Below are 26,184 nucleotides of genomic sequence, written 5' to 3'. Positions count from 1 at the left end.
CCTGCCCAGAGAATAGGGTTTTCCACGTGTTTGGGTTTGTTGGTTTTTTCAGTTAGCTTCTGATTTTCAAGCATTCTGATCCATTCCTAAATCTCAGCAGCTTCGCATGTAAGAGTACAAAACCAGAAAACCTCCAGCCCCAAAATGTAACTGTATGAGAAAGAGGAATTTAGCAATGACAATACTTCTACGAGTCAGGGAAGCTTACAAATGTGTAATGGCTATTATAATTGATCTGTACTCCTGATAGTTTGGGTTTTTTTCCCAAATTCTTCACTTGATTTAAAATGAGACATTTTACATTTAGATAATGTATCAGATGGCTTTAAAAACAATTTATTCTCAGTTTGTGTAACAAAATTCTGAAAAATGACTGATAAAACATTGCTGTTAGAAGTCCTCGCTGTCCACAGACCTCCCTGTGGAGGGAGGAACCTGTAAGTTTAGAACCTGCTGTGGGACTGAAATTTAAGAGCTTTGCTGACTAGACAGTTCACAATAAAAGGCAAGACACAGCACATTAAGTTTTACAATTTTGTAAGCTGCTGCTATCAAAACAGACAACATTATTGCAGATTCCAGGAAGACTAACATAGTAACGGTTTACTTAGAAATAGTTAAAAAAATGAAACTCAAAAGCTTGACAGTAGGAATTTACTCTGGCTTGGATGCATTCCATTGACTGGAAGCTGTTAAACTGTATACTTTTGCTCTGAAAATGCCCTGTCTTTTAACACTCCTAGTGTAATTCCTGTGAAACTATTAATAAGACTTTGAATAATACCAAATTTAAGATTTATTTAACAGTACAGGGATGACCAGAATATTGATAGACTTTTTTTTATAAAGCCTTTTTCACTTTTGTTGCCGGTCTCACCAAAATTCTTCACTTTTACCATTCTTAATGATTGCACTTCTTTGTTTCCTGGTTAATATTGCTAAAATAATGAGAATATATTAAAAACACCCCTTGCCTGAACGCGACCAGAAAAGACTAAGTTCTCAAAACTGAATTTATAATCCAGAATGCAGTTTAAGGCAACTAATATGTTAATCTTTCTAGGTCAGTGTTTGTCATCATTTTGAATTCCCTTCATTGAATTTTTATCCTTTATTTCCTGTTCTAGTGGGTCCCCTAGTGAGATCAACCAAGACAAAGAGAAACTTCCTCCCCACTGCAAATATACTTTGGCATTTGTAAGAGTGAAATTTCAATAGACAGTATATAGGAATTTTGGAAAAGCAAAGTTAAGACTGTCTAATTAACAAGGCTACGATAGCCATAAATGAAATTGCTTTAATAATAAGCACAAATTTAAGCTATAACTGAAGTTTTTGCAATTGAATATTAAAAAAATAAAATAATTACATGGCAATGTTAATATGAAATTAATGTTAAATACAAATCTCCAAATAAACAAAGTTGTGTGTTTCACATTTAATTTAAAATGCAGAAGACAAATCATGACTTGAGACACTATTCAAACAAGACTTATTAACAGCTAGAAACTGCAAAGAAGAGAGTGAGACTAACTTCACAAGATTAAAAGATCACAGGAGCATATTTCTGTGCTGAAAATTGTAGCAGGTCAAATATCTGAAGTGGTAAAACAAAAATCCTGAAATATAATTTAATGATATTGTCATATAAACTAGTGAGCACATTAAGTTTATGGTCTGTAGTGCAAAAAATACATTATAAACAAGTTAAAAGCGTAATGGAATAGGTCCAAAAATAAAAATGCTGAGGCAATTATCATCTGCCCCAATCCAAAACTCATTCCGATACATAGCTGTTATTAAAACCTAGAGCCATTTAAACCTAAGATCTAAAAGAAACACCTATAAAATCTGTCAGGCATCAAGAGCACATATCTAAAAGTGCAGAAGTTTGATAGTGCCAAATAGCTCATGACTTGGCTCATACCCAAACCTGTCAGGCTCTAGAAACAGGGATCTGTCTGCTCATCTTGTTTGGGGAACCCAATCCAGCAAAGTCCCTGTCCAATACATTGAAGACCTGACAGGACAAAGCAGCATCTGGTACTGCATTGAAATTTCTAATAAGAAATACTTATCACTGATTAACTTGCTAGCGTTTACAAAAAGTCACCTTTCTGGAAGCTCAGGTTCAGGGCATCCTCTCAGTGGAAAGTTCATGCCCAAGCCACCTTCCTCGAAGGAAGCTTCCCTGTCTATCAGCTGACAAATTATAGCTGGGACTGGGGCTTTCTTCTTTCCTTTAGTTTGAGGTTGTGTCACTGTGTAGAAAGAAATGCTGGCTGCACTGGGACAGAGATCAAACGAACTTTAAGTGCATACCAACATCACTGGAAACCTGGGATACAATACTTTTAGTCCTGGTCTTTGTTTCTTATGCACAGCCTGGGATCAGAGGCCCAGCCACACGTCCTGCACCTGCTCAGTTGAGTCAGTCCAAAAGCATGCAGTAATTCCTCCCAACAAACTGTTTGTGGCCTTGTTACACAGTTCCCATACTGTAAGCCCTGTAGTAGAGGTGGGAGAATGTTGAAGCGACAGTAAGAAGTGCAACTTCTACAGCCAAACGGGCAATACTAGAGTTATTACAGCTTTAAGATTATACTCAGGGAGGATGTACTTAATAGCTATCATTTTCCCCCACCACCTCTTGAGGCTTTTTCTATTTTGCTTAAGTAATTACTCATTACTGAATTAAACACAATGTTTTAAAGGGTCTGTATTACAGTTTAAAGTGTAATAGCTTTTTTCTTCCTTAGAAGTCATTATCCTTAGTGGGTTTTTTAACTGCAAATTAAACCTATGCATCACACTATCTGAAAAAAACCCTCTTCCTTCTCCTTCTCACACAAGTGTTTTTAATCTTTTAACTACATTTCAAGCCTGTTTTGGTGGTGGTGGTGAAATCTTGAGCGACATTAAGTTCCTTCAGTCTTTTATAAGAAGATAAGCAGCCAGACAGGAAGAGGAGCCTGACAAGGGAAGTATTCCACAGAGGCAGAAGCTGCTTCGTGAGCTCATCTCCAACAGTACAACACAGAATTCACACAAATGAGAGACATTATGAATATTTCAACTGCAAGAAAAGCCTTGTTCCTAACTTGAACTTCCTTACATGTAACGAAAGCCTGTACCACAAGCAAACTCGCAGGAAGTTAAGGTCCTCACAGACCTCCTTGCTTTGTCAATGTTACAATTATCAGCATTAATATATATTGAAACTGAGACTACAGTTTAAAAACTGGATTGGACTATATCTACTAGCTGATCAACTTCTGTACCAGTACATTTAATTAGTGTTTCTGCAGCTGGTAAAAAGAAAATCTTTACAGTATTCTCCATGTCAGTTTAATCCATGATTAGGAATAGACATTATCCCCAAAGTTATTACTTTGCTAGACAGATGGGTAAAGACAGAGCTTAAAGACAAGAAAAATGGTCAGATCAGAGCACCACCCCCCCAAAAAAAAAATCTTTTCAAAATCAGTGATAATTTACCTTTTACTGAAGACCTAAATTTAAGTTCTATGGCCTATGTTAGGCAAAAGTCAAGCTAGATTATCACAATGGTGACTTCTGTGATCAAAAATTAGTGGAATTACAAAAAAGAAAATTCCAAAGGTTAGGGAGCTCTGCAAAATCTAAATTAACTAGGTTCTTTCAAATATTTTTTCATCTGCAAGGGTTTTTTTTCTTAAATAAATTGAACAGCATTGTTGCACATCCCATTACCATATTTTTAGAGTGCTTCCTCAAGCAAAGTTGGTTCATGCAACAATTCTCTGAATAGTTTTAGCCTACTGCCTACCTTCAGTTGTACTGGTAAAATGTTGGGAGTCTTAAGGATCTTAAGTTCTTACATTTTTTTCCCCCCAAATTAGTGGCTGGATAAAGAAAATTAAAAAAAATTAAAAAAAAATAAAAAAAAAATAAAAAAAGAGCACGAAATCAGTTTCTCTTCTGCCTGAGGGAAACAGGTTGAGTGTGAACTCCACCATCACCTGTCATGATCAGCCTGCTAAAACGCCGCTGAGCAAACACATGGCTAAAGCCTGCTGCTTTCTGTCTCTTACACAGATAGTGCAAGAACAGCACCGCCAGCATTATGGATTGCAGAGATGCAAAAACAAACCAACCAACCAAAAAACAAACAAAAACCCCCACTTATGGCAGTTGATTGGTAGAGAAGTTGGAAGCAAAACTGTAGAAACATTTTGTTACTTCACGTGTTATTTATTATATACTTATTTAAATTCATGGACTGCTTTATGGGTGCGAATATCCTCTATAGTTATGTTTCATCCTAGGAATCAGAGTTCCTTCATGCAGATTTTACGGTTAAGCATAAACCCAGAACAACAATTCGGAGCAATACTGTATTAATATCTTACTAGTTATTTGCTCATTGAAGTACAGAAATCAGATTGTTGCATGTCTCTGAAACACTGGTATGTTAAATAACACAGCAATGCAATGAGTCAAAGACTAACCAAGTATGATTCCCAAAACACATGATTCTAGTAAGCTCATTTTTACACTTTCAGTGCATAGGCTGCAAAAGAGAAAAAAGGTATAGCTAATAGTTTTAGGCAACTTCCTTGCCTTTACAGAAGAGATTACCTGTTTGTTCTGTAATGCTAAGCTAAACAAAAATCATCTTAGAAACAGTTATATAATTGATTTTATACTCTCCCAAGATGCAAATGTTTCTTTACAAGACTAGGCATTATTCAGAAGAAACACTAAGGAATATGGGCTATTTAAGAAAAAAATCCCACCATATGTTCTTGTCAGGAGTGAAAGGGAAGCTCCTTTATGTTTCTTCCCTAACGATAAATTGTAATGCCCCAGGGAACCAGAGATCTTTGAAAGTTCAAGTTTTATAGCAGTTGAGAACAGAGTGCATTGACTCTACGTAGTTCTTGCCAATGTTAATGACTGTTACTGTGATCAAAGCCTAACTTGGCGCATTCCAAGCAAGATTATAGTTCTCAAGGCACACTAAACAAGTTTACAGACTACAGTTTGCAGTTATGGTTTGAGTTAAGGAAGAAATCAAGCTGTGGTAGCTTTCTTAGTAGCTGCCAACTTCAATCCATGTTAAAAATATTCCTGATCATACTTGTGAACAAAAAGTACATCTAAGTAAATATACTGATGTGCACAAGTATTTCATTTTTTTGTGAACATCTAAGGCCAGTTCTTCCTTATGACTTTTATACTGACAGAGTCAAATACCAGTTTTTATTTTCAAAGGCTAATTTTTCCACCACCGATCTTTTGATAGAGGTCTAATGAGGTACAAGAATGTTGTTTTCATTTGAAGCAGCAGCTCAGATGCAGTACCTCAGTCTTCTCAGTTCTGAGCCTCATTTAGCCCAATGTATAGTTCTAGTACCCAAAGCCGTCAGTTGGTAAATAGACATATGAAGTGAACTGAAAAAACCCCAAACAAAACAACGAAATAAACAGGAAAAGTTACAGAACCAGAGGTAGTATTTTCTGTGCTCCCTGAAATGGTTGATATATTTTATATTCCAGTTCTGGTTTCCTCTCTCTTCCATATTAACTAGTAACTGAAACACTGTAGGTTAAACTTCATTTCATTGGACATTCTTAATAACCTCTAAGGAAGAGGAAAGAAAACACAGGTATTTGAGAGCTCCTAAGTTTCTCCTAATAATTTAGGCCACGAACAAAATCAAAAACTCTTATTACACTCTAACCAATATCTAACACAGGTATTTCACGTGGCCATTTCACTTGTATTTATGTGATTGATTGAAACATTAAAGGTTATTACAGCATAGCTCAAAATAAAGAACTAAACTTCCCAAAGACCACAAATCACATTCTGCTAAGCAGTAATGCATAAACCATGCTAAAACTCCCTTGTCCAAAAAAATTTCAACCTCAAACACAAAAGTGGTTCCATATGCCGCAAGTACCACAAGACATAATAAAAAGTTTGCTCTATCATTTGAACTTTATAACAGAGTGATATGGAAAGCTATTTGTCAGCAGTTAGTGATACCTTGATGTTGCACGAACTGCCTGCCAATTACTTCACACCACAGCTATTTGAGTATTTGCTGTCCACAGAAGCAAAAGCTGATCTAAGTCTAGTCTGTTAAGCCTTCTCTCTTCCCAGGAGTGTGCTTCTAACACAGTTGTGCCAGTGTTAGCTCTTACAAGGCTATAGGATGAGCTCTTTTAGGAAGCTGTTTAGGAAGCTGATGGAAGGCAGCAGGTACTGTAGGTAATCTAACAATCCAGAATGACTTCAACAGACACACATAGCTGGCTAAAGCTTCAGATGTCATTACCAGAACATTACTTGAACAACAGTCAAGCATGTTAAAGCATTTAGAAATGCAGAAATTGAATAAAGATTATTCTCTAGATCTGATTTCTTGACCAAAGGCCAATTAAAGCTTGCCATCTTCCTTACTGTAGAACTGAGCTGTAACGAAGTACAGTTGCAAAGCAGTGGATGTGCATGTCAGTAATATGAGAGCACAACAAAAATATCTTTCTACTCACATTATTATATTCACATATTAAAAAGGTCATTTAGTTCAAGAATCAAACAGATAATATTTTCTACCTGGTATAACTTCCCTCAAGCTATCGTAGCATAGCATTGTTTGAATGACAATTTCCACTGGTTTATTTCTAAGCGTGCCTTTCCATTTTCCTCCTTTCCTACTCTCTCAGAAAACTATACAGTAACTTTTTATTATTAACAAAAATTAGTAGGCAGGATAGGGAAGAAGCTTCTTCCCTAACTTCAAATTCAAAGCTGGTATTTGCTCTGCAAAAGACTCCAGATGTGGAAGTCTCTCTTATGCAATGACACATTTTCCTTTTTTAAAGAAAACTCTCCCCTCAGATTTCCTCATCTGTTACTTGAAAATAGTTAACTATGATTGTTTTGAAATAAGGCAACCCAAGATAGTAATACAAAAAAAGTTAGATATAAAACTGACCCTGATCAGTGCTATTAATTGCTGCTTCTCCTCTCTGAGATTTTGCCACCATTTCTTTGTTAATAATCACTGTAGGTTAGACAGCTAATGCAGATGGTCTAGCATCCACAAACTATTGTGTCTTCAATATTTTTGAAGGATGGTGTTTTTTCAGGTTTTCGTTTTGTTTTTTTATAAGAGGGTAGTCAAGACGATGTGGTGGTACCACAGTTTTTAGGAGTTCAAGAACTGCTGAATGAGGCAAAGGAAGAACGAAAAGGAAAAAAAAAAAAAAAGAAAAACAAAACCAGAAAAGCTCAAACACTGCTCAGTATGAAGCAATAATATAAGGACCAGCTTAAAAGTGCAGTTCTGCAAAGAAACAGGTTATATTTTCCACATCTTCAGACATCCTAGGTATTACAAACAAAAGTATATGGTCAGCAGAAGACTCATGAAAGAATAAAGAGGATCTTGAGTAGCTGGCAATTATTCTTGTTCTCAGCAATAGCTGTCTTTCAGGAGCTATCACACAGAAAGAGCAGCGAGCTGGATCCATGAAGCTTTATTGTAAAGACCTAGGTCCTTTATTTGGCAGCTTTGGATACGAAGTACTTGTCACTTGAGAAAGTGTAAGCTTCTGCAGCATAAAGTTTAACAGAAAGACTGTTACAGGAGTCTTACATCAATTGGCATCATTATGGTACTGGAATATGGGACCAGAATCAAACCACCCTTGAAACCAACACCACTCCTATGGAATTATTCCCAGACCTTGCTACCAAATTAATTTTAAATAGACCTACTTTTTTTTTTTTTTTTAAACACATAAAAGTACCCATAAGACTGCTTTATCTATTTAGTTGCCTCACTGTAGCAGAAAAAGCGAGCCATGGAGCCACAGAATCCAGGAGTCTTAACACAGAACTTGAATCAAACCTGGTACAAAACCTGACCTGAAGGAGTAAGACCAAATTTACAACCCTTTGAATTTGCAAGCCTGAGATGAAATAGCAAAATGAAAACTGCTTAACTGTTTTTAAAATGTAATCTCTTTGAAAGAACAAAAAAAATTATCTATTTTTTAAGAAATATGTTTTAAAAAAATTCACTAAACTTCATTAAAAATCTCACATATTCTAATACATAAAACCCTCCCCAAAACACTCACTTCTATTCCAGTCTATAGATGGCCTGTAAAAGTTTTAAATGCAATACCAGAAGTTATATAAAATGGCTACGAAATCAAACTTTTTTTTGTTTGTGGGTTTTGTTGGTTGTTTGTGAGCTTTTTGTTGTTGTGTTTTAAACTAGGCAAATTAACCACAGCTATCAAACTTGGGAAGCCTGTTAAAGCTAAAGCACCCCACTCTATAGCTGTCAGCTTCAAACCCTTTGCTTAGCAATTCATCTTAATGCTTCATCTCAATAGATTGCACAGTAATGATAAATCCCAAAAGCAAACTGTTCACCATAACTCCTCTCTTCCAGCAATCACTAACTGGAATGTAGAATCTAGCAGGCCACTAATACTGAAGTTACACAAGCAATATCTTGCCAAATAATTATTTTTTTCCCCAAATAGAACTCTTCTTCAAAAACGTAAGAAATTAAACAAAATAAAATATCTGATTATAGACTATCCTAAACCAGAAACAAATCTTACCCACCAGACAAGATAAACAGATGGAATGCACAGATACTAGAAAGATAGCATTGCTTTGCTCTATTATTTCTAACTTTTTTTATTCCTAAATAGACTTGCTTTATTTTAAGGTTTGAAATACTCACATACATGGAACAGAAACAAAAGCAGAAAATCCAGAGCATATCGTAAAAATCAAATAGCCATTGAGATGATAAAAAAAAGCTTGTGAAGACTCAGAAAGACTGTCAGCAATCAACAAATCAAGGCTTTACTTAGAAGCCTTAAAGGCAGCATCCTCAAATATCTGAGAAATCAGAGCCACTCCACCCCCCCAAAAAAAAGCATTATCAGAAGAGAACCTTTCTACATCTCAAAATTCCAGAAAATCTTAATGGTGTGATGGTGTGTTTTGCATGGCAGAACGAAGAGAATGGAATCCTGAAAGCAGTTACAAAGTTTCTTAACCAAATCAGCAAAGCTGACTGCCATATATCCCACTTTTGGAAGTTATTCTAATACAGTTGAGCTTAAGAAATGTTTTCAAAAGTATCTGAGCGGACAGTAGTATGCAATACCTATCTAAGGGGACAGAACTACCTACAGAGCAGGCTATTCTTGGGAAGAATGTAAGCCAAGTTAATCATCCCAAGAAAGACCTGCATGTTTTCTTAATCTTTAATTCTGCAGGAGACCTGGAAAGGACTTTTTGCTTGCAAAGCTACAGCACTTGCTACTGAGCAACTTTACTCAAAGGGAAGATTTCTATGCAAAACACTCTAGCTATCCTGGGGGGTGGGGGGGGTGAGGGTTGGGTGTCATGGGGAAAACAAAACCCCAGCAGAGTCATAGGAAGGCAAACATGTTCCCTTCCAGTGCTCTGAAAGGAAGTTTAAACTCTTAGGAAAGTAATCATAACAATAACGGATATGCAGGAATTATGGGATTCTCTCCTCTCGTGCTCCAAAGGTGCTACAAGTTATGAACTTACCCTGCAGGACAAGTCTACATCCTTGTAGGACCTGCATATGCTAACTTTAGCATCTTTAAGGACATGCTGTTCATCAGCTCCTTCACCAGTACATTAAGATGTATATAGCAACATTTAAAATGTACCACTGGAAGGAAAAAACTAGGATATTAACTCACTCCAACACTCAATTACACTTCTCGGCATATTCATGTTTCAGATTTTGTGTTGCTTAAGAAGAACTATACTTTAAAATACTTTAAAGTACTTTAAAAAAACTGTACTTTAAAATAAAACAATTCCTCCTGTTGATGAAAGGGGAGGCTGCGCTGCCCGTTTAACTACACTATGGTAGGACAGATCTTCAGGCAATTAGATGTTCCAGTAAGGTAACTTGTTTATTTCTTCCCTTCTTGGTTGATGGTTCAGAAGTATTCTGAAAAATGGTCCTAAGACACGTACTTAACCATTGTAGTATTTCAGCTTTTGGAAACACAAATACAGGAAGAAGTTATTTTACCAGTCTAAGGAATATCCATATTGAATTACTTCCAGATTAAATTATGCAAAATGTAGTAATAAATATTTGGCAAGGAAACTACTTATTTAATGTGTCTTTAAACACGGTTGCTAGGACAATCTTGTAAATTTTTATTATGAAAAAAGTCTTCATATTTCCACGTAATTATTAATCTTTTGTACTGTGGTTATCTTGATCAGGAAACAAATTAACTTGTGGAAGCTCAAGAAGTTAACTGTCGCTTGTTAGGGTATTCCATCATCACTTAGATGCTTCCCGACTCTACAAAGACTCTCAGGAACTACAAAGCCCTTGCACTTCTTTCCCAATCATTCCATAATTTCTGCCAGAAGAATGCAGAGACAAACCATGCTCTGGATGAATGTCACAGTACATCAGAAGAGCTAAAGAAATTCTTCCTAAGTTCCTTTCTTGTGAAAGAGAAAAGATTCAGTCTTCAGCAATTTGTGGGAATAATCTCCATAGCCTCTCTCATACTGAGCTTGCCAAGAATATCTATAAAAGGACTCATTTGTAAAGAAAACAGACCAGATTTTTTTTAGTCTCTCTCACTTAGAAAAAGAAGAGAAATGCAGTTTTGTTCTGGTATTTGTTCTTGCATTATAAAACTTTGATTAATTTAGAGAAAAAGATAAGAAGAAAGAGTGATGGTGTTTTTAATGAAAGTATCACAAAGACAGTTCAGTATCTAACCGAAATGGTTAAAACAATCCTCTTAATTTTAATTTCCAGACGATGGGGCAAGAGGGAGCAGAAAGGATTGCTTTGCTTTCTCCTGCATTGTTCAGAAGACACTGCACAAGCCATAAGAGGAAAGAAAACCCTACCTTCTGTACTTCAAAAAAAAAAGAAAAGTGGATGAGCCACTGGAGTCACAGTCAAACAAAGGAGGGTTCCTCTCTTTTTCAAACAAAGCAGTGCTAGTGACAGTCTAATCAATTTTCTTTCTGTGGAACAGATACTGAAATCTGAACCAGGAAGATGGAAAACTGAGTTACTACAACTGAAGCAGAAGAATGTTGAATGTGAAAATTATATTTACGTTAAGGTTTTTTGTTGGGTTTGGAATTGAGTTTTGGTTTTGTGGGATTTTGGGGGGTGGGGTGGTGTTTGTTTTTTTTAAATATATCACCCAATCTGTTGGGGGAAAAAAGCTTGTAAATACTTGTATTAGTGAGAATTTATCTGAGTTAGTATTTGTATACAAAAAAAACCACATACACAATGGCAAACCAAGTGTTGTACTATTTCTTTTCCTGAAGTAGAACTTTCCAGACTTGTAAAATGTTTGTTCCACTTGTGTGATTACTATAGATCTTGCAGTCTTACCTACTAATTTGCAACATCAAAACCTCAACTTTCATAAAAAACACTATTGCTGGCTGAATTACTCTGAAAAGATGACACGTTACGCAAAAGCTTAAAATACCCCCAACCCACCACCAGCTTCAAGTCTGGTTCCCTGCCCCAACAATGCCACTTGATTTTGTGGCCTGATTTTTGACTAATGACACAATACTGCAAACCAAGCAATAGTCTCCATTTTACTGTAAACTTTTAATATATGACTCATTTCAATTACAGTCAACTCAAAGCAGTTATTAACAAAGATAGGGTTTTTTTAAAAAAAGGAATACCTCAGTCTGACCTTCATGGGCACTGGATTCATGAGTGACACGAATAGCCTAAAATTAAAACATATTTCAATCAGACTTTAAATGAAAAATTTTAAGTGTTTTAAGAATCACTGTATGCTCTTAATTTTATTAAATGCCATAAATGTAACTATTTTTGTTCCGTGCTTATAATAAAAAAATGTCCACTTCTAAGGATCTTGGAAGCCCAGTATTTCAGTTTCATCACAGTCAATTCAAATCAAATACCTAACAGTTTGTAATGGCACTTTTACACATAGAAAACACCACAGGCAAGTGTTTTGGAGATATATGTATCACTTTGTGAGCAGACAAAATACTTCAGATAGAAGCTCTGATCAAACATCATGTCCAACACTTCTACTGAAAATGTCATCAAACCGCTACTGTTTATATTTGTTACTACTTCCCTCAGCCACATGTTAACACCCTTACTCCAGAGCACTTCATAATAAGCTTCAATTGAACTCAGAACATAGAAACTCTCATTTTGAGAGATCATCATTACCATCAGAAGCAGCAACACTGGTCTCCGCTTCTACCACTGGCCAGATGTTTCTGCTGCATCTTTTCAAACAGCACTAACAATCTGGCTAACCACACTTTTACCTAGCTCATCTAATTGCTTGGCGTAGCAGGGAAAGGAGATTATATTTCATCCAAATCAGCTCTTTGTGTGCCCCAAACTGCTAGAACCAAAAGAGAGATAACTAGAAGGCACAAATGAAAGGTGGCAGCAGAAGGACCATCCCTTCAGCAGCTGGCCCAGATCAACTTAAACTGCCCATTAAACTGCATCCTGAACCCACCAAAAAGATCACAAATGCCTGTCACCCATTTCAAAGTAATTTTAAAGTAAGCCAGGGAATTAACGTGGATGAGGGAACATTGACAAAGTCAATTCTGCTGGCAGGCAGGAATACTTTAAAACCCACCAATGCAGGGTTTTCTTTGTAGCAACTGTCTGATCACAAGCTCACATGTAAAAATCAAATTGTTCAAGTGCTTCTTCACTGGATTAAGTCCTAAGGACAGCACCGGCTCATACAAGTAATTCTTATACCATTTTAAATAAAAGTAAAACCACATGATACTAACTTCATAAGTTTCTAGATATTTGGCCCTCTCTTCAGGAGTCATAGATAATGAATCTTCTAGGAACTTTTTCAGTGAAGAATTAGTTTCTTAAAAAAAAAAACAAACACACCAAAAGAGACATCATTAGAGTCACACTTTAACTCCAACTTCATTCAAAGCTTATAGAATGCTTACATCCAATGAAAGGTTTAAAGATGTAATTACATTGTATCTTTAAGACACTGAAGGCTGACTGCAAAAGGAATCGCTACCTGCGGCAGTTCACAATGTTTTGAGTTCTTTAGTTCATGTATTAGTATGGAATATAGTTTTTATAATTATAGGTCAAAATGTTCTTTTGTAGAGATCGTCCTTTATGAATGGTTACATTCAGAGAAAATAGTACAATATGTGTCCTTCCCTCCCTGCCTCCCCACAGTTAACAAAAAAAAAAGAGAAAAGCCAACAAAACCCACCTGGCAAAAAAAAGACTTACCAAAGTTCATTTTATCTCTGTTGTTTGCAATAGCATGAATTAGCCCAATTGTTCCACAAGCGTTGTTAATGGTCTGCTTCATGAAATACACTGATGACTTGACATCTTGCCCCTTAGCTTTTATTCTCTCCTCTTCTTCTGTTCTGAAGGTTTCATACTACAAAGAAAGTTACAAATGTCTCACATATAGTACAAATAGATACTGGCTACAGTATTCAAGCAAAAGTAATTTTAAAAGCAACAACAGCTAACTAATAACAACCAAAACTCAACTTGCTATTTGAAATGTTTAACAGATGTGGTCCAACATGTACGTGTAAACTTACTCAACTGAACAGCTCTATATCATTTCTTAAACCAATGCCTTGTCAGTAGTCAAAAACCAGTCACAGCTGAAACAATTTTGAAATATTATGTTATCTAATCTAATTTCAAAAATGTTCAAAATATTTCCTTGATCTGAGCACCTGTCACCATCTCTCTTCAACAAAAAGCTTTTAAGGCCAGAGGTCTCAAAGCGCTATCAAGCAAACCATAATACTTCAGGTGTTTAATCAGCATGAAACATTCTTACAAGTTCCATTTTTAAATTTCATTTTTTCCAGGATTTTAAAAAAGATTTATATAATGCTTACAGCCTCAAAAATGGCCCTTTAAAAGCCATATTTGTAAACTGAATGTTTATTTTCCACAATAAAAGTAGTAATTTAGTTTGATTGAACAATCTAAAGTACTTGTTTTATAAAGATCATAACTGACTAAAATCTGTTATACTGTGTAACAGTGTGTTGGTTTTGTGGGTTTTTTTTGTTCCTTGTGGTTTGTTGGTTCTTCTGCAGGGGGTGGGTTATTTTTTGTGGGTTTTTTTATTATTATTATTTGGTTGGGGGTTTTTTGTTGTTGTGTGGGTTTTTGTGTTTAAGATTTTCATCTCAAACAGGAAAAGAATGAAAGAAAACTTCAAATATTCCAGACAACACTGTTCTTTCTTCCTCCTTTACCTCTTTACTAGGTACTTTTGCAGACAAAAAAGAAAATATTCAAGTAGATGGGCTTTTCATACAAGTGTGACAAAAGTAGAGTCTGAATGCAGAATGTTATCATGGAACTATTCCTGAAAACCCATGAAAAATTTCTCTCAGACTCTATGTACCATCAGTGACAAACAGAAACAAGAACTTTTCCAGCATCACAATTCCACGCTTACACCTTGTCTGAATGGTACCACTTATCTACAAGTTAACAAAACCAGCCCAAATTTCGTAGAGCATAATTGGACAAAAGTTCAGATTACAGAGGGTAACCAACATAGCTGTCATTCGCTTCCCGCTCACCAAAATAAACTCCATGGCAAAAAACATATAAATATTGAGAATACTGAAATACAATTTTGAGCAAGGGTTAGAGCAGATCATCACCTCAAGAGGTCCCCTCCTAACCTATCCCACATATGTTCGTTGGACTATGCCCCAAACGCCCAACCCTTACAGTATTCACTCTGTCTAGAACAGACAATGAAGACTAAGAAAAAAAAGACACTGACCTTTAAACTGGACAAGCACCCTAAGACTATCTGTATGCCAACCAGAATATCTTGCCCTAAAAGCAAGTTTAAGCAAATTGGTATCTAGCAAGCACAAAAGAAAGGAACCTCTAGACAGAAGAGCAAAGGCATGACACAAAAGCATTTACGAAGGCAGCAAAACTAAGAGGCATACTTTCATAAATGTAGACAGAGCCAGGAAACATAAATAAATAATAAACTAAATAAAAGCAGAATATAATAGGCCATATTGAAAGAGAGACTGAGGAGGGGAGAAGTACTCCAGAAATACAAAATAACGCTCAAGAGTCTCGTGGAGTTCACACTAAACAACAAAAGCTTCAGAACATTGTGACTTCACATGAAAGATTCAGACTTCACACACTCGGGCTAAACAGTTGAAACACTTGTGTCCCTTATGTTTCTGAAGTATCAACATGCTGTAGAAAGTCTCAAATATTTGGCTGATGATCAAATGTGATTGATCAGTGCAACAGAACATATGCTGTTTCTCCAGTTCTGTTTGTCATATGCTTCTTCAGGATGAAATTGGATACACCTTCTGGAACAAGAGGAAAGTTGTTCTTTCCCACAGGATGATGATCCCATAGCATGATCCAAGAAAGGAAGTTTGCACAGGCAGGGAGGCAAAAGAAAAGTGACAGTCACGGAAGGAGCTCAGAAAGGAAGTTTGCACAGGCAGGGAGGCAAAAGAAAAGTGACAGTCACAGAAGGAGCTCAGATGTGTAGCTCAAGCAGCCAGACAGAAACCACAGAACACAGAAAACAATGCCTTAAAGGTGATGGAAAGGAAAGACCCCAAAGACAGGTGAGGACAGTTAAGTTTTGAATATAAGCGAAGTTTATCAAGGTGGCTGAAATCAAGCCTGAAAAACACTGCCTGCATAGCTGTATGGAGGAGAACACAGAAGTTTGCAGTACCTAATGAGTAAGACTACTAACTTAGTCACTCTTCCCTCTAAACAGGTTTTGTTGTAGAAGTTAAGTTTTAATAGCTAACTGCTTTGTTCTTATAAACCATGTGTTCTTGTCGAGACACACATTGGAAGGAAGTAGTTTAGGTAGATTCACCTCAAACTTTTTGGCTAACCTTATCACAATCACATAAGATTTTTATAAACTGGAAGATCACTGTGAATTACGCATTTCAACTCACATAACACTCAAAGGAGATACGCAAGATGAATGTCTTTGCTACGTAGAAACACATCACAACACATTAGAAGATTTAATCAAATCAAGCATTTTGATGTCTAACAGAGGAAGAAGCAGGGGGAACTCATTTTAGAAATATGCCCCATCAGTCCAAGAAGCAAAAGCCATATTGGTACCGACGACTGAACTGGAAGTGGACTGAAGTTTGGTCAGTGCAACAGTACAAAAACTCCAGAAGTAGTTACATTTCATATAGTCTTACACACTACCTCTTAATTTGCTTAAGCTATTGTAGCTTTCGCTATAAGCAGCAGATCTGAGCCATTTCACAGTGCATATTAAAAAAACCCACCATCAATTGTCTGTATTAGAAAAATGTGAGATGTATTTGTCTGTGCTTCTACATTAGCTGTTCACATTCCAACTTGAAAAGAAATTGGAAATATACAGGTCAGATTATCAAAAGAAGATTCTGAAGGAAGCATTTTGGTTTTTTTAATTAAGACGTCTCTGGAATAAGGTTTGAGTCACACCTTGTTTATGACACCAAAGTACAAGACTCAAGTTGTTCATTCCCATTTCATTTACAACAAAAGTGATTAGCCCATTTTTAAATAGATATTTACCTTTTCTGTTACTGGAAAGAGAAGCAGCACTGCACAGACAGGTCTTGGCACCATGCTAAGCAGTTCTGGTTCCATACCATAAACATCTACAAATTGCCAGTCAGGATGTATACCTAACTGTTTGAGAAACTGAAAAAGAAAAAAATAGAATACTACTAAATGAATATGCTTATATACATATCTTTTTAGAAACATAACAGAGTATTTACAGTGTGAAATACATTGCGACAACCCATACTTTCCATAAATTAAGGAGCATAAAGGAGAATAAACGAGACTCAAGTATTAATAAATAAGGCTAAACAAATCATAGCGCTAACAATGACACTCAAAATCCCCATGTTTTATTTAAATAAATAGCTTTATGAAAAGAAAGTGAAAACACTCCTAGTGCTATTTACTGAAGCATTAAAGGATTTCAGCCATTTTGAAAGTGTTTTGTCATAAAATACAGAAGTACTGAATAGTCACCAACTACAAATCATGGATCAGAGCACATATGAATAAACATGATATTATTTGTCTCATGAGTACTACAGAGTACCTGACACCAGTGCTCATTATATTGGAGCTGCTGGGTTTTAGCAGCTCAAGAAGTTGTGATCTTTAATGACCTTTTGAGCAAAGAGATACAAGATATATATTTCAGTAGGTGTACTTTTTAAGGTGTTCTTTTACAAGAAAAATCCTTTCAAACTATGATAGAATAACATATTTTGAATTAGACAAAGATTAAGTACCAGACTAATCATGAATCTTCAAGTAATTCTCAGTCGCTTTTTTAGAATATCTGAACAGCATCTCAGCCAAAGGCTTTCTGATCATGTTTCCTATATTATAGCTATGTGTCAGAATACGAGAAGTGATTTTGGATCTTTTACCTAACATTAAGCCACTTAAGAAGGAAAGAGACTGTAGCACCTACCGAGCTCTGACGACCTTAGCCTACAATTGGGTGTTCACTTTTTAATTAGATATTCTTCTTTTACTCAGATATGTACCACAGTAACAGTTGCAGAATTATTAACTATGCATGATCTAAAATAATTTGAAGTATTTCTATTACCAGTCTAGAAGAACCTAACTGAATTCAGAAACTAGTTTCTATACACACACTGACCATTCATAATAATAAGGAAAAGCTAGCTGTACACTGTGGCATATACAAATCCTAATTTGAAACACTACTTCTACTGGTAAAAGTAATACATTTTGGAGAAAAACTTAAAGATGTGGGAACCCCATGTATTTTCCAAGAAGTCAGCGTTTCATAACTTACTGTATATTCTCACTGAAAAAACATATTCCACACAAAAGTCTTATCCAGCCACCTGGGGCTCTCAAGTTTAAAATAAGGAGTCTGCTGATAAACAGCTGTAAATTTAAATGCCTGAAAAAACATGCAGCAAGCAATATTCCTCTACCCTCTCTAATGGAAAAACAATGAACTCCTAAGGCATTTCTTTAGCAAGCTCCCAACAAAACTCAGCTCTGCAGTTCTTGATACTGTTCCCAAAAGTGATACTGTAAAAGACCAGAGTGATTTGCCCATTATCTTTCTTAGAGGGGAAAGATTACTTTAAAAGCCTCATCATACTTCCTGCTCAACCCTACTTGAGAAAATCTATTTATTGATACATTTGCAGCAAAAATGCTTAAAATAACATAAGATAAGCCTAAATGAAAGGCACAGATGACTCTCTTCTTTCCATAATCCAGCTAGCGTGCAGGTTTACACATCCACACAAGAATTCAGTAACAGTAACACCATTTTTTAGTAGATTCATACCTATATAACTGTGAGAAATACCTAAAATGAGTATTTTAGTAAAACAAAACATGAGAACATATAACAAAAGACAAGTGTCTTCATCTAACATGAGATCCCTTCAAATACCAGTTTCAACTTGTAATGGGCAAGAGGCAAAGTGGTTGTCTTTCAGGAAACATAGCAAAGGGGCTGTCTCTCAATACTTAAAAGAGATATAAAGGAAACAGTTTCTACAAAGGCTGAATGTATGGAGAACAAGTATTTCTGAAGAGTAAGGAAGATGAAGATTTCTTACCAGTAACACTTAAGCATATTTGCTACAAAAGGGGCAAAAAATAGAAACTACAAATATCCTGAAGTTTATTAAGTGAATGAAGCTACAGTTTGTAGCTGGTGTTTTGAGGGGGGGGGGAAATAAAAACCAACCAACCCCCAAAATTTTACCATTTTAAATGCATTATTCTCTTTCCATTTTACACTGCAAGACATGACACCAAAACGAAGGGCAAGTAAAGGTGATTTAAGTTTGGAAAAAGTTTAAAGAATATCTTGAAAAAATACAGCTTTTCCATGTATCTACAGTAATAAAGCGTCTTTATCAGGCTCTTAAGGAAATTTTGCTTCCTTATGTAGAGGTTTATGGAACCATGCACAAGTCATAACAAAGGCTTTGTAGAATCTAGCCTTTTTGACTAGTTCAAAAAACAAGGTAGTTTTGAAGTACAGTAAGCAATCTTCTGAGTGAATTTCCTTATGCAATGCACTAAGCTCTTTTGGCTCTGTACAATCTTTGAGTCTTACCAAGATTGGGAAGAAGGCCGAAATATTATGTTTTAGTGAAAATGGAGAAAAGGGAAAATTTTAAGTATTTACTAGCTGATGAAACAGAAGACAGTATATTTTGAACTCCTATTCTAACCCTCAAGGTTGTGAAAATAATTACCACTTTATGATTAACCAAAAAAAAAAACCAAAACCAAAAGGCGAGGTAGTATGCATATAGGTGCATTAAAATACTATTTGTACTTCTAGCACTTTCCTTATGAAGAAAATGACTAATCTTTCCATCGTTTTTACTGCTGTGATTCAGAACTGTGGAAAAAGTAACATAACCAGAAAAAAAATTATTATTTATTATTATGCAAGATTACATGAAGCAAGGACACAAAACCCCAACAACATAAAAACAACACTCAGTTAGAAAAAGACCCCACAACCAGAATCATTGAATCATTCGGGTTGGGAAAGACCTTCAAGATCATTGAGTCCAACCGTTAACCTAGCACTGCCAAGTCCACTGCTAAACCATGTCCCAAGTGCCACATCTACACATCTTTTAAATACCTGCAGGGATGGGGACTCAACCACTTCCCTGCCCAGCCTGTTCCAATGCCTGACAACCCTTTTGGTGAAGAAAGTTTTCCTCATATCCAATCTAAACCTCCTCTGGCGCAACTTGAGGCAGTTTCCTCTTGCCCTATCGCTTGCTCTTTGGGAGAAGAGACGGACCTCTGCCTCACTACAGCCTCCTCCCAGGTGATTCTAAAGAACAGTAAGGTCTCCCCTCAGCTTCCTTTGCTCCAAGCTAAGCAACCCCAGTTCCTTCAGCTGCTGCTCATAAGACTTGTTCTCTAGACCCTTCACCGGCTTCAATGCCATTTTCCAGGCACACTTCAGCACCTCAGTGTCCTTCCTGCAGTGAGGGGCCCAAAACTGAACACAGTGTTGGAGCTGTGGCCGCACCAGTGCTGAGTCCAGGAGGACAATCACTTCCCTTGCCTAGAAGAGGCAATGCTAGAAGGATCATATTGAGCTACTGGACAAATAAGTGATTTAGGGTCTCCTGTCCTGTTCTACACCACTGTGGAAAAAAAAACAACCAACCCAGCCAACATCAAAAAACAAAGCCACAAACTCCACATTAGTAAAACGCTCCCTAAACCCAAGAACAGCTACTCAAACTCCTTAATGAAATATTCAGCATAAATAAAACTCTACAGATAGAGGGTGCCTTTTGTGTTACCATACTGCCTAGAAACATTACAATCTAAGGAATTGTACGTTTCTGTATATGACAGTGATGACTAGAAGTGCTGATCAGCATTACAGGGGAACAGCAAGAGCACAGGCTTAGTATGACAGGCAGTGATGTTAAACATGTGAGCAGCATTAACAACTTTATTTTATTGTATAATTTTATTGTATAATTGCCAGAAAAAAAGAAAAAAATACTAAGAAGAGACAAAAATAGGCAAAGGAGATGCCTCTGTCTATCAAGAAGGTTTCCTTCAGGCCTGGGAGGAGGGGAGATATATCCTTCTGAAAATTCAATAAGTATATGATAAAAACTGGAAGCATAAGCCCCTGTGTAAGACAGACTGGCAGATGGGTAACAGATGAATAATAGATGGCAGCATGGGAAGAACTCTTAAAACAAATATATAGAGCTTATTTTTAATGTGGAAACATGCAAAGGAAAAAAAAAGAGAGTTCAATCAATTACACAGCCAGATAAATAATTTTTTGCCACTGTTATGAATTGATAAAAGCAAGGCAAGACTGTATTTAGCAAGGCTGGGTAGAAGAAATTTTGTAGGAATTAGAAGTTATTAGGAACCAGGAAGAGTTCTTCAGAAGGACAAAAACCCATATTAGATGTAACACAGGAAGGTCAGAAAAAGATGTCACAAGCAACTGCTTCAGTTTAGGGAAGCTGCATGAATAGCTTCATAATAACTATATTAAACCTCCTTCCCCCGCCCGCCCGCCCCCCCCCCCCCCCCCCCCCCCCGCCTCAGTCTCCTAGCTTTTTCCTAGCCCAGACAAAGATGCTGGTACAGAAAGGAGTCAGTTATGCACCAGGAGCTGAAGCAACCCCTTCCCCTCAGACAAAAGCATTCCTGTTTTAGGACAGAAGGCAGTTCTGCATGCTTTTTAGACAGTGTCATTCATAGGGAGGGACCTCTGGTGCTTTGTATTCCAATTATTCAGTAATTATCCAAGCAATTTTATTCTACAGATACCTGCTGGACAGAGCAGTTAAGGGTACTTTACATTGTATCTGAGGGCTTACTCACTTTCAGCTGCTTTCTTTCTCTCAGCTTATTAATAAGTACTCAGGTTAACATAAAATAGCACCTTTATATTTCTCTAGAGCTGCACAAGAGGGTATTAGATAGTCTTTTTCAGTCACTGCATATCACATTGCTGACTTCTTAACTTACACATCTTTGAGCATCCTTAGATAAAGAAGAAAAAAAAAGATACTTGGCTTCATTGCAGAAGTCTTACAGGGGCTCATGAAGAACAGCAACAAGAAAAAACATCACGCATGCCTGTATCTAGTTTATTAACTTTTTCAGAACTTTATTTTTACTGATTGTTGCCATACTTCCAGTTATCTCTTTTCTTGTTGTATGAAAATACCTTCCCAAGAAACTCTTCTTGGTTTTTCACTGGTCCAACTAACCATCAGACAAAACACTTTTGAAATTACTTTCCACACACTCCTCCTTATGTGCATTTCTCAATTTCTCCTTTTTCCCCCCCCCCAGTATTTCATAAGGCGCTTCCTTCTCACCTGTTTTCAATTAGCTAAGAGAGAGAGCAGAGAAGATGAAGACAGACTCAGCAATGGACAATAGAACAATGAGAAACAATGGACAGAGGCTGGAACGCTGGAAATTTGAACTTGATAAGGAAAGCATTTAAATTTTAAAAATAACGATCATGGTCAAACACTAGTACAAGGCTGCCCAGGAGGCTGTGAAGTCCATCCTTTCAGGAATTCAGAACTTGACAAGTTCCTGAACAACCTGTTTTGAAGAGAACATGGCTGAACTACAGAACTCTAAGAGTCCCTTCCAGCCAACCCTATGCTATTCTAAATCACCACGCACTGTAAATATGTATGTCTAAGTGTTAGTTAATAGCAAAAAGCATTACAATAAGCACATTTAGGCACATTACCTATGTGGTATAAGCTACACTGCTTTCATTGTTGGTACCAATACTTTAACATACCAACTGTTAGACCTGAAAGAAGCACAAAGCGGTTATTTTTAATACTTGATTCTGCTCTGAAGCACATTGGCTACCTTTAAGGTTCATGAAAATTATTTATTTATAAAAAAACAATTCATGCTTATTTATTTATTTTTAAAGAGCCTCAAAGTAGAATGGAAACCCAGTGGACAAAGGCAACTTAGCAACATCTTGACTCATGAGACTTGATTTCAGCAGTGTAAAATAGAAGTACTTCTGCCAACACAGTTACACAGCCAGTAGGAAGAAGTGATTTATGGGGTTGTTGGAGATGTGGGAAGGGTAAGTGAGGTAAGAAGAAGTAAGGGTACAATTTATTTTAACAGAAAACTTCTGGAGTAGTTAATGTGCAATTTAAATAGTCTGAAGTAGCAGTGCTCTTTTCTACTGTCACTTGCACATAAAAACAAAGTGAGGACAAACACTGAAACAAGATGGACTTTGAAATTTAGGTGCAATTAAAGTTGGGACAGCATTTGCAAATATTCAAGAATGCCACATTCTGAATACTAAGTCATCATAGTAATGACTGAGTTTTCCACATTTTACTATAGTACTTGTATAGAAGCTGGAACCATGAAAACATAAAACTGACAAAAAGCACAAGCATTTCCAGACATTCAGATGCAAAAGTCAAAGAGCTTTTGTGGGAAGAACCAACTGTTGTAATCCTCTTCCTAATGCAAATACAAACCAAGACACCAACAGAGTCTACATTTTATTCTACTTCTGCTCAGCGCATTAAAGCATTGCTGTATCACAACAAAAACACAGTTAAGACCTTCTTCTGAAAAAAAAAACCAAAAAACAAACCACACAAATACCAAAACACAAGCCTATGGCTGTAGGAAACAGGGAGGACTACATCCAAATAAACCAAGTGAGACAACCAATATTTTGTAACTTTTTCGTTAAAGCCCAAGAATTTTTGGCACTTCATTAAACTGAAGCTATCTTTTTACCTAGAAAGTCGTAAGTCACTGCATAAGATGTGTTATGGAGTTATCACCCAGAAAAAGAAAAAAAAAAAAACCCACACTGAAAAGCACTTATATTACAATTTATAAAAATCTAAAAATACATGGTTGTATTCAGCCCTTTAAGTATCCAATTCTTACTAATCTATATTACAAATATAAATGCAGATTTTTTTTGTAATATGCCCCTATAAATTATGTATAAAGACTTGAAAGCAAAATACTTTGTTTCAGAATTTAAATCCTTTTCTAGAAATAAGGTAATCACCCAAACCGTATTTTATTGTTTGGGCCTTATGAGGATATATTTCTTAATTCTTTCATTACGGAATTTGTGGAATTAAAATAAAGGGATCATTTATCAATATGTCTTAGAGAACACATCTTTCAGACTAGTAATCAAATTGACTGATGTGACAAGACGGCAGCAGCTATAGAAACTTTAGTTCTATACAGCTGGTCAAAAGGCATACCAGAAGCAAATAAATGGCTGTAACTTACATGAGGTGCGTTATTCTTCTTTACCAACTACTCCCCAGTTAGAGTGGCCACAGTATGGTCTTGCTCACACAAGAGATGCTCCATTATAATAAACTTATTTGGGAAATTCAATATTTATTAGAAATTCTTTAAATATCCTCAAACACTGATTTTCAGAACCTCATAATAAAGTTCAAAGAATACAGCCCATTTATCATCACATTTTTTTAAACTTTTTTTAGAAAATTTGTCATGAAGGGGGAAAAAAGGGAACACTTTCAACTTCATAAAAAATGTGAGAGATCTTACACCCACAAAATTTTTATCTTTCCAACTGAGTTAGTTTTTTTCAGAGTGTCTCAAAGAGCACTGCTGAATTACAGCTGATCTTCACCATGAGAGGTATATTATTTTTTAACATATCCATCAAGCAGTTTTGAAACTTAATACTAAGTATGCCCAAGTACTGCCACATATATTGAACCAGGATATCACACAGGCAACAATACAAAGTGCTGAGAAACCCAAACTAACCAGCTGACCCAGGCTTCCTTTGAAACCACCCCAGTGAGTGAGAGTTTTAGAATGCTCCAGAGTCCTGAGGTGCAGCTACTGAGCCACTGGTTCAGCACAGGACACCAAGTTACACTGTGAAAAACAGAGACCTGTTTCAGTGCTCTAAATTATTCATACTGGGCACAAGCCATACCAATCCACTCCTCCAAACAACCTTTTATGGATAGTATTTCTACAGCATACTAAACCAACAACTGGATTCTACTGATTCTGCTTGTCCTTTAAGCCAAGGAAAACGCAAAAGTGGGGGAAAGCATCTTCAGAGCAATATAATAACCTATCACATGAACTGCTATGGCTTGGTTTTCCACTCTGTAGCACCTCATTCCCTTAAACAGTGTTCCAGAGAGTAAGGGTCTCATGGTTACAATTTTTAGTTTGTCACTGAAACAGAAAGAAGAAACTAAGCAAAAGAGAGCATAATAAAAGGCCAGAAGTGGCAAGTACAAATAGAGAAATGCAATACGTGGTTTTCTTAGCTTTCAGTTACTGAGGAATGTACAAAGGAAGATCTATGTCAATCCTTTGACTACTCATATATATAATGCTCTAAACCCCAAAACAAGTTACAATTTTCCTTTTACAACGTATCTACCCATTTAAACTCAACAAGAAGTCTATATAGCTCGAGATATTTTAAACTAGAAGCCATTCAACAAGTGATCTTACAGTGGATGTCTACAATCCCTTTGTATTTGTCCTTCGGCTTATTCTTTGCTATGCTATGCCACAGCCTCAACAATTCCCGTTTGCTGGCTCTGTGGAAGGCTTTCTGGGGGTATTCTCTTTACAGAAAGGCATAAACTGAGTCCTGGTCTTTCACCTTCTGGGGCTCATAATAACAGGCTGTTTTCCAGGCATGCATGCTATGTCTACTGTTTCCACTCTGCTTGCAACAGAGAGTTCAACTCTACTCCCCCACTCCCAAGTAAAAAAGTAAGCTTAGCCAAGCATTTTCAGAAGGACATCTGTTTCTTCACATCCAACATGCTTCCACTCCAACACAGCTCATCTACAAGTATTTTCACCCTGTACATCAGGAATCGTGGGCACTTTCAGTTACTTCCATCCGTAGGGCTTTCTTTTGGGAAAGCTTGTGTGATAGTGTTAAAGAGTTCATAAAGTTGAAAGACCTTTTAGGAAGAGTAAAGTTTGTTTCCTCAGAATACTTAAATTGTGTCTGCCCAACACCCTTAAAAAATGTGGTCCGTGACTGGGTGAAGACTGGCTGTATCCAGTTTCTGCCATTTGTGCTATGTTTTGTGATCTTTATTGCCCCCGTGACTCTAAAGTCACAGCTGTCAAGGTCACCCATGGACTAAAATTAATTTCTTTATGTAGCTGAGTCTCAGTACCTTAATGGATTTGGGAAAAAAAAAAAAAAGGTAGGATCAAAGGCCTGGAAAAAATGCTGGAAGGTAACTAAGAACCAGGAAGTAAGCCCTCAGGTGGCAAGAGAAACCCAAGCCACAGTCACCTCCCAGTTGTTTAACCTGAACTACCTGAAGCCAATGCTTGAGTTGAAATGGTACCTTATGTAGAAAGTAGGGGTGTTCCTTAGAGCACGTGAGATGAAGAAAGGTAAGAGAGAATGAAGAAAGGTAGAAGATCAAAAAAGACAACAACCAATACTACTTTT

At 36.6% G+C, this 26,184-nt stretch overlaps 1 protein-coding gene across 2 annotated transcripts in view; it reads right to left on the bottom strand.

Moving 5' to 3' along the window:
- The window catches only part of UCHL3 (ubiquitin C-terminal hydrolase L3), a 45,829-nt gene that overhangs the window by 15,937 nt on the left and 3,708 nt on the right, over positions 1–26,184 (bottom strand). Inside the window, exons 3-6 of one of the 2 annotated variants that reach the window (XM_040584214.1) lie at positions 16,698–16,826; positions 13,353–13,509; positions 12,878–12,963; positions 11,762–11,809 (exon numbers count right to left, since the gene is read on the bottom strand). In XM_040584214.1, the coding sequence (XP_040440148.1) occupies positions 11,762–11,809; positions 12,878–12,963; positions 13,353–13,509; positions 16,698–16,826 (420 nt within the window). The remainder of the gene's footprint in view (positions 1–11,761; positions 11,810–12,877; positions 12,964–13,352; positions 13,510–16,697; positions 16,827–26,184) is intronic. The other variant, XM_040584215.1, reaches the window with a different exon arrangement.

The sequence above is a fragment of the Falco naumanni genome, chromosome 2, assembly GCF_017639655.2.
Source record: "Falco naumanni isolate bFalNau1 chromosome 2, bFalNau1.pat, whole genome shotgun sequence".
Lineage (NCBI taxonomy): Eukaryota > Metazoa > Chordata > Aves > Falconiformes > Falconidae > Falco > Falco naumanni.
This window is presented reverse-complemented; position numbering and strand designations above follow the sequence as displayed.